The sequence below is a fragment of the Nothobranchius furzeri genome, chromosome 1, assembly GCF_043380555.1.
Source record: "Nothobranchius furzeri strain GRZ-AD chromosome 1, NfurGRZ-RIMD1, whole genome shotgun sequence".
NCBI classification, from domain to species: domain Eukaryota; kingdom Metazoa; phylum Chordata; class Actinopteri; order Cyprinodontiformes; family Nothobranchiidae; genus Nothobranchius; species Nothobranchius furzeri.
Window position 1 is genome coordinate 56404528 of NC_091741.1, and position 9773 is coordinate 56414300.

The 9773-nt window shown below is 45.0% G+C and overlaps 1 protein-coding gene across 8 annotated transcripts in view; it reads right to left on the reverse strand.

Annotated features, from left to right (window-relative positions):
• The window catches only part of sox5 (SRY-box transcription factor 5), a 115464-nt gene extending 106046 nt beyond the window's left edge, over nt 1-9418 (reverse strand). For 7 of the 8 annotated variants that reach the window (XM_070549079.1, XM_070549071.1, XM_070549084.1 and 4 more), the window contains exon 1: nt 9146-9418. In XM_070549079.1, coding sequence (XP_070405180.1) covers nt 9146-9222 — 77 coding nt within the window. In that variant the 5' untranslated portion in view covers nt 9223-9418. Of the gene's footprint in view, nt 1-7802; nt 7826-9145 lie in introns of those variants that run through there. The other variant, XM_070549074.1, reaches the window with a different exon arrangement.
• Nucleotides 9419-9773: the final 355 nt, after the last annotated feature.

Genomic DNA, 9773 nt, shown 5'->3' on the forward strand with positions numbered 1-9773 from the left:
GACAATAGAGGAACTGGAGGGAAATAGCCAACGACATGACAACCCCGCTGTTTGCATTTGTTACTGCGGCTTTGTTCCCTTGAAAAGAGGGAAAGGATATAAAGCCACGTCTATTAGATGAACTCTGTCTCTGGCAAGGTAAATTTGCCTCCCTGTACTTCAGCTGAATAAGGATGAAGTGACTACGCAGCAATAATAGAATTTAATGTGGTTCTCAGCGTCGCCTGAGTGCTTTCAGATGCACTTGTCAGCCTTGAAGCCACTGCGACTATGACCCTGGGTAATAGGCTGCTAACGCTCAACCGCACTGAGGCGACACATGACAGACACGGAGGGGAAAACTGGAGAGGATGGCTGATCCTGACGGGATGCGCTAGAAATAAGCAACAGGCATCTCAAACTTCTCTAATTCTCTTTCCCTCTGAGCTGTTCCTTCACACATCTGCACACGTCTCTTTCCTGCATCCTGACTCTAATTGACTCTGTCTCTCCCCTCTGCCTCGCACACTCGCATTCTTCCCTTTGCTCCCCGCTTGTCTCCGTTAAACTGATTACACTCTTGACTCTATTGGATTTCCTCCGGACTGTACATCTGGCATTCTTCCTAGGAGCAGCCCTACCCCCCAATTCATTGCTTATTTACCTCATGACAGTGGCAACGATACTGAGCGCAGCTCTCTGGAGGTAATGGGGAAAGCAACGCTCCCGGACACGTGAGGAGTCACACAAGTGAAAGTTAAAGTCAAATTGTGGAAATACTGTAAAATTACCTAAAGTAAGGATGTAATTGAATTACTTTTAATCTTTCCAGGGAGATTCTACCTGCTGTATTCACAGATCAGTCAGATAATCGAATCATTTCAGCTAAATTATGGATTCCATTACTCTAATGTGCATTTTGCCGAGAGTTTTGAATGAGGGGGAGAACCAGCAGGAAGAAAATGTTTTCTTTTAACCACTTTGGAACTTAAAATGAACACAAACACACACATAAATCACATCTGAAACCGGTTTAGGTTGTGTCGTACGTGATTTATTTTACCATCATCTCTCTCTCTCTCTCTCTCTCTCTCTCTCTCTCTCTCTCTCTCTCTCTCTCTCTCTCTCTCTCTCTCTCTCTCTCTCTCTCTCTCTCTCTCTCTCTCTCTCTCTCTCTCTCTCTCTCTCTCTCTCTCTCTCTCTCTCTCTCTCTCTCTCTCTCTCTCTCTCTCTCTCTCTCTCTCTCTCTCTCTCTCTCTCTCTCTCTCTCTCTCTCTCTCTCTCTCTCTCTCTCATATGTGGAAGTTAAATAAGGAAACTCAGACTTTTCATTGGAGAGGACCCAAACAACTATATCAACCAATATTCAACACCACTGCTCAGAAATCTGATTTCATGTGTACTTTGATCTGTGAACTTTAACGGCGAAGCGCTGATTCCAGCTAGCAACAACAGATCTTCCTTAAGAGACATTTTTACTTTAGGAATCATCATCCTCAACTTCATCAGACTTGATTTCTTTACTAAAAGTGTGTTTTCTTATTTATAATTCTTTGAGATAAATTCTGACACAATATCAGAAAATTGTTATTATCCAGAATCGAAACCAGAACTGGTGTGTTTCTGGTTTCAGTGATTTTTAAACAATTTCAACAGTTTGACTTATTGAATTTTGTCATCCTTTTGACTACAAATATTGCTGAAGTAGATATATTTCCTGTAGAAAAAGCACAAAGAGCATGAAAACTCATCAACGTGAACAGCTGATTTCCTTATCTCCGCTAACTCAGCAAAAAGCAACAGCAGAAATTACTTTAGCTTTAGTTTTAGACTCACAACAAAAAACATCAACAGATAAAAGTGCAACCAGTGAACCCTGTTAAAGCTGCAATATAAAATTTGGAACACAAACTAACGTAAAACATTTTTTTCATGCTCTTAACAACGTTCTAACATCGTATGGCTATAAATATGTTGTCTAAAAACCTGCTGGTTTTCAGCCCCACCAAACCACCGCTCTTCTCTTGTTCCTCCATTCATTACACACTCGCGTGTTTAGCAACAGAACACCACTGGTGTGACAGGTTCTCCACTCAATAACATCAGAGAAGAAACAGCCGGCTGCTACCACTTCAACTTTAGAAATAGGTTTAGGACAAACTACCAGAGTCCCAAAAACAAAAACACCATTTGAAATGACGGACAACAAAAATGTTTGGACCTAGAAAACGGTGTTTAGCTCTCTCTCGTTACCTCTGGCAATGTGGGTTTCCAGTTCTGGTGGAAGCGGATCCAGGCAAGAACCCAAGGGGAGGGGTGAGTGTACCAGTTCAGTGTTTTAAAACCTGGCTTGTTCTTTAGATTCGCTATAACAGCTTTAACATGAAAACTAGAACAGACTCTTGAAAAAGTTATGAAGGTCGAGTTGAGGTGTGTGTGTGTGGTTTCAAATCACATCCAATGCAAGCGACAGCCCCAGCTGTACAAACTCACACACACACACACACACACACGGAACAGAGGCCCTAACACTGCTGGTCTGTCTTTATCGCTCACACAGTAAGGCTTTTTGTATCACACACACACACACACACACACACACACACACACACACACACACACACACAATCCACTCAGACTCAACTCTTTTTGGTGCACAAATCATTTTGAAAACATACTTTCAATGTGTTTCTTTTATAATTTTACCATCCATCATTTGCTGCCCACAGTAGCTGCTTTGCCCTATCCAAAGCCAGTTACACATTAACACAGACAGCAACACACTGCAGGACAGATGACTTTGCTCTCATGTGTCAAACAGCTTCTATAAATCTAAATATCAGCCTTCTTCTTCTTCAGCTCTGCTACAACTTCCTCAGAGGTGAGTGTCTTTTAAATAAAGGTGGCGGTGACGTTCACAGCTCCTCACTGGCTATAAAATCCCCCACTCTCCTCTATTTGGCTTTGAAGTGGAATTACAACACAAATGGGCACAGCGGGTGTGCAGGCTACGCCAGCTACTTCATTTAAAGTTAGGCAAGGCCACCATAGTGAAGGAGACCCCAAAAAGCTGACTGAATACCCAAAATGATGTCTGGATTCTAAAAAAAAAATGATTTAAAAAAAATGTCATTTCAGGTATTATTTTTTGCTTAACCAAAGCATCAATTCCTCATTTTTAATAACAAAAACAAACTTTTGATGCTTTATTTCAGGATTTTTGAAAACTTTATAAATTCTGATTCCCAAAAAGACCCATACACACATACACACACACACACACACACACACACACACAACAACAACACACACGGTGAGAGTGCTAAGCTGAGATTAGACCGCCACTTCCCCTTGGCTTTTTGACGATTAGCGACTCCTCAGCTAAGTCCCTCTCATATCACATATGTCCACCGCCGCTAAGTCACTAATCGGAAAGCGGCGGACGTCCATTAACGGGGCTGAATAATCGCCATCAGCGGTGGTTAACCATCTCCTGGCCGCCGCACACTGTAATCAACGCGCTTATTTCATATTGGCAGAGCTGCAGCTGCAGGTCTAATGTACACACACACACACACACACACACACACACACACACACACACACACACACACACACGTGTTGCTAAGTGCAGGCTCACGAGCATGCAACTGAGAGCGCTCTCAAAAAGACGTGTGGCAAAAAAAACACGTTTCACATGAAGGAGAACGGGGCAAAGATTTATTTAAGGCAAAGCGATCATCGCAGAAATGTCTCACACACACACACACACACACACACACACACACACACACACACACACACACACACACACACACGGCTTGGTGTGTTTGGCTGCTAACATAATCATGGTGCTAACTGCTCTTATTAACTCCTCTACTCAGAACAAGCTTTCAGGGAGCGTGGGAGCTTCCTCTGGAGAATTCCTCGGCAGAAAGGCAGTGTGTGTGTGTGTGTGTGTGTGTGTTGCCTTTTACAATTACAGCCTATTGTTTAAATGAGCACACACATGCAGCACATGATCATTTATTGAAACCTAAAATAGAGGGAGAGAGGTAAGAAGTGTCTTTTTGTCTCTCAGGTGTGTTTCCTCTGAAAGCGCGCTCTGAGAGAACGGATCCCTGAATAGCTGCATGAAATGTGTCTTTTTAGATAAATCTCAAGGTGTTTGAGCCTCTTCAGAGCAAACTACAACATTTGCATCCATATGACACCTCAGGCAGGAATTTAAACAAATATTTCCCCTCTGTGACAAGCGCTCACTTTCTTTGATGCCATCCTTTTCCTCATCCTTTACAGCCTCAAAAATAAAAAATCTCCATCGTTTCCATCCTCTAATCTCCCTGTCACACACGGTTGGACTTATTTTAACATCTGTCATCCTGATCGACCCCTCTCCCCATATTCCTGTCTCTCTCTCTCTCTCTGCCCTGGTGTTGTCTTACTCTTTTACACAGTCAGCTGTTTGTAAGAGCATCTCTCCATCGTTTTTTCCCCCTCTTGGGCAGACTCTTAAGGATATTGTTTAATATCTATTTATAGACCGTGTTTGGAACAGTGGGGAGTGCAGGGCAGCAGGGGAAAGTAAACGTTCACATGAGGGGACCAAACCCTTGAGTCCTTTAACCTTTTACAGGAGCATTTACACGATGAAAACACTCACAACCTTCAGGTAAAACACCCGTTTGAAAACTGACTGGTAAATGTCCCGTTCTGTAAAGCGCTGGCTAAATTGTGAACTTTTTCTGTTTTAACAGAAAGTGAAAAGGGGGAGAACACACCTCACGCTGGTATATGCACACAGAGACACCCTTACACACACTTTCAAACACAAAGCGTTCCCTGTGAGGTGCCTTAAATTGCCGGCCGGCAGCCCAGAACGTGTTTCCTGTCCAGCACACACAGCTTAATGCTGTTGCACACACATGATGGAGGGGGGGAAGTAGTGTGTTTTGTGTGCAAACTCATACAGCCTCTGGGCCGAACACGCTCCCCTTTCCTGTCCGTCTGCGTTGTTCGTCCACCCAAAGATTTAGTCGCCACTGAGGCATCGCTCCTAATACTTTCTCTGTCATGCCGTTTCTCTCTCTTCAGGACCCGATTTGTGTCCCAACACTGAGTCACCAGACAGCACGGCTGTCTTTGGCCAAAAAAGGGTGAGGAAAAAATTGGGGGAAACGGGAGGAAAGTTTGAAACGCTCATTTGTCTCAGAGCAGAGACAGCTCGTGGGAAAATCTTGGTTCAGAAAAGGGAATAGAAGAAGCAGAAAGACAAGGCTGGGGGAGGGCTGGAGGGAGAGAGGGGGATGAAAACAGGCAGACGGAGAGAGTAGAAGTGCATCCGGTGGATGGCGACCCGATCCCCTGGTGTTTTTTGCAGGGGGGGGGGGGGGGGTAATGTTTATTGAGCGGGGGACAGTATTTTGCTATTGTTGTGCCAGCCTTCTATTTGTTAAGCAATCCATAAAGGAGTCACAACATTTGTCTCACTGTCAGCGCCTTGGCTTACTCACACACACACGCACGCACGCACGCACGCACGCACGCACACACACACACATACACACACACACACACACACACACACACACACACACACACACACACACACACACACACACACACAGGCCAGGCTTATTCTCACATAAATGACAACACATCCACACAGAGCCCCAGCTGGCCTCTTTCTTTTGTCCTGCACTTTGAAGGTCTCCCACCTCGTCCCAAATGGTCCCCCCTACCCCACCCCCACCACCTCTCTGTCCCCCCCCCCCCCCCCCTACCTGGGAAGACAGAGGTTTCATTGTAAACTCTGGAAGGGTGCTCCTGACACTGCCTCCTGCTGTAGAATGAATGGGATGGGGAGAAGGGTGTGTGTTTATAGAGCGAGAGAGAGAGAGAGAGAGAGAGAGAGAGAGAGAGAGAGAGAGAGAGAGAGAGAGAGAGAGAGAGAGCACTGGGATGAGTGTAAGACAAACTGCCTGGATTGATGGATGAATATAGCAATAGAAGGTGAAGGAGATGACGAGTTGGGACTGAATGGATCTACAGTACCTGCTGCTGTTTCTCTGCTCTATTGTTATTGGAATGTCTCCAGCTGACCTTTGACACGCCCTCTCCACCCAACGTCTCTGGGTCATATGACCTGACTCTAGTTAGTCCTTTTTTTGGGGGGGCTTCTGTCCGAACACACTTTCTTTCTCCTTCCCAGTCACTTTTGACACTTGAAAACACTTCTCATCACTCTTGCTTTCTTTCATCCCTCTTCCACCCCCCATCTCCTTAACTAACTAAATCAGCCATCGGAGGGGGTCAGCTGATCAATCCAAAGTGGGAGGTCAGAGTGAGGGGAGAGACATAAAGGAAAAAGAAGGAATTCTTTGGTGTTTTGTCAGTCTGCCGTTCCTTTTTCTTTATTTTGGTGCCTGCCCCCCGGTTTCGTGGATGAAGACACGGTTATCAAGGCTCTCTGGGGGCAGACAATATGGCCGAGACAATGGACTCCAGTTCAAGGTGGCGGGGGGCGAGGAGGGTGGGAGGGGGAGGAATAGAAGGAGAGGGAGGCCGAGACGTGAGGCCACAGGGGAAGAAGAGGGCAGAACGGCGCATTAGTTTGCAGAGCACGGACATTCTGCTCAATTACTCTACTCCCCTCTCATTCACACACACACACACATTTTGTATTTCTCCCCCCAACACACACACTTTAATCTCACCCCTTTAAATGGACTGCGACTCTGACACCGGGAGCTGCGCAGCGCGGCGCTCAGACTGGAAACAAGTTGTTTTCTGCTGCTGCAAACCTTTCACTCCAGAATCCGGGACTCCAAAATAAAATCCAGCGAGAAAACAGGAGGAAGGTTTGCACACGAGTCACGCCGTTCTTCATCAAGTAAGAGAAGCTGCACAGGATGTTGTTGCATTAAATCAAGTATTACACATGCAAACATGTTTTGGTTAATTTTTCTAAAGTAAACGTTGAATATAGAACTTTTATCAAAAGTTTGAAAAACAACAAACAAACTTTAAAACTTAAAGTTCAACTCTAAAAAGACTGATTTTTGTCTTTCTCCACACACACACACACACACACACACACACACACACACACACACACACACACACACACAGGGGACAAATGGAGGGGTGTGAAAATCCACCACCACCTTTACACCACACAGACAGACCCCCCCCCCCCCCCCCCCATCTCTGGCACTCTCACTGGTCTGTAAACCTGCTTCTTCTGTCTGCTGGTGAGGAATGTGTCAGTTTGACCACACTGCTTCTCTCCGTTCATCTCTCCATCCTCCAACTCCCTGAAATCTCTAAATTTTTTGTTCCATCTGCATTTTGATTGCTTTGGCTCGCTCCAATTTTGTTATTTATTTATTTTTAATCTGTTTGTGCAAATAAATAAGCCGATGTTTGGTTTCACTAATTTCCCTTCTTGCCTTTAAGTTCAAACATGCATTTGGAGAAGCCGAGCGTGAGGAAAAGAGTGTTTGGAGTATGAATACAAAATGTTTAAATCACAGAATATTAGAAGCAAATAAAACAACGTATAATATGACATTTAAAAAAAAATCCCAAGACTTTTAAAGTTGAAAATGAATAATTGTAAAACCAAAATTCTGTCTTATCTCAACTATAAAAAAGCAGCTTTTCAAACATGCTTTACCACCCGTCTCTACAAACTAGTTTAAATAAAAAAACGAGTCAGTGGTTAATTTTAGAAGAAGAAAAAGGAACAAAAGAAAAAGAAAAGTAAAAGAGAAGGAAGTGAAGGAGGCAGCGTGGTGTGAAGCAGGCGAGCGGACACTTACAGTAGCGCAGGAACCGAGAGCATCATCGCAAACCTCTGGGGCTGGAGTACACTCTGGTGACTCGCGCACCACCAAGGGACCCCCCCCCCCCCCCCCACACACCCCCCCACACACACACACGGCCGTAGTGATGGAGTGCATTACTGGAAAGCAAGAATTTTAAGCACTCTCCTCCTAAGTCATTGTAATCCCTGCATTTATCTCCATACATTCTGCTTTTTGGTGTAATCCCTTAAATTTTTAATTCCTCCAAGCTGTTGTTATCACCCCCCCCCCAAACACTTTGCAGTTTAATAAAAACACATTTTTTAAATCACCCCAATGAAGTTAGCTTACCTCAGAACAAAGGGCGTGAGACGCAAAAGCCCAAACTCAGAGAGCTACTTTAATGTGTGAGTTTGAATGAAACAATATTAGAACATAATCTGCCTCTCGCTGCGTTAGGATCAAACAGCCTTTATTCTGAAAGCCACTTGTGTTGACAGTGCAGGGTTAGAGGGTTCACACCTCTAAACGAAGCAGGCCTGCACAAACACCGTCAGATTAATATTAGCATAAGGCACGAAAACAACAACAAGTCCAGAGAGGGATTACCCAGGGGCTTTTATTGAATTTGGATTAAAACGAAAAGAATGTTTTAAATAAATACAGAACCCAACATTTCAAATTCAGCTGATTTTAGATGTCTGTTCAGATTCATTAGAGTTTTCTTCTCCTGCAGCTGAACGCTGACGGGGTGCAGAAGTAAATAAAGTGATGGCGTGAAAAGGAGATGATGAGAGATGATCACACGCACACATCTCTCTGTTATACACACATGCACCAGCACTCTTTGGAAGTAATGATTTGAATGAACACAACTTTTTATGAACACAACTTTTTGTCAGGACAAACAGAGAGGAGCAGGAGGAGAGACGGAGGGAGGGTTTCTGTCACACACTGTATATTACTTGATCTGCTCTGAAGTGAATCATCAACTCTATTTTTGTCTCTCTCAAACACACACACACACACGCATGCACACACTTGCGCGCACACACACACACACACACACACACACACACACACACACACACACACACACACACACACACACACACACACACACACACACACACACACACACACTCAAAGTTAACTCGCCTGACTGCTTCACACATTTTTACTTCTTCATCCTTTCTGTGTTTCTGTTTTGTCTTCTGTCATCTTTCTGTGTGTTTGCATGTTTGTTTTTGTGTGTGTTTGTTTGTGTGTGCGTGCATGCGCGCGTGTGTGTGTGTGTGTGTGTGTGTGTGTGTGTGTGTGTGTGTGTGAGTGAGAGAGAGAGGGAAAGCGTCACATACCTGTTACACTCCTGAGGTAGCTCAGGCTCAGTGAGCATGCTGGAGTAAGGGTCCGTCTCTCTCGACAACAACAACATAAAACAGTCCAACAATGCTCAGATGAACAAGGTTAGTCTCCCAAAACAAGACCGGATTGAAGTGATCCTTCAACCTCTCGCTCACACACACTGCTGTTTCTCTCTCTCTTGGTGCGCGTGTGTGTGTCCCTCTCTCTCTTTACTCACACACTTCCAAGCTTACACCCTCCCTCTCTGTCTTTCTCTCTGCCTCCGTCCCTCCTATTCTCCCTCCCTCACTGTATGCTGTGAGAGCCGGGCTCAGCTCTTAAAGGGCCAGCGGCGGCGGAGCCCCCTCTCCTCCCCTCTCCTACTCCCCCACCTCTCTCTTTCTCTCTGTGTTCAGTAAGAGAGTGTGTGTACAAGGGAAGAGGAGGGGCTTCTTGACCAGAGTTCATCAGTGCTGTCCACTTCCTCAAGTCGCTCCTTTTTTCCTCTCTCTCTCTCTCTCTCTCTCTCTCTCTCTCTCTCTCTCTCTCTCTCTCTCTCTCTCTCTCTCTCTCCACACACACACGCACGCACGCACATGCACGTACGCACGCACACACACTTCATTATGCAACATGAAAAGA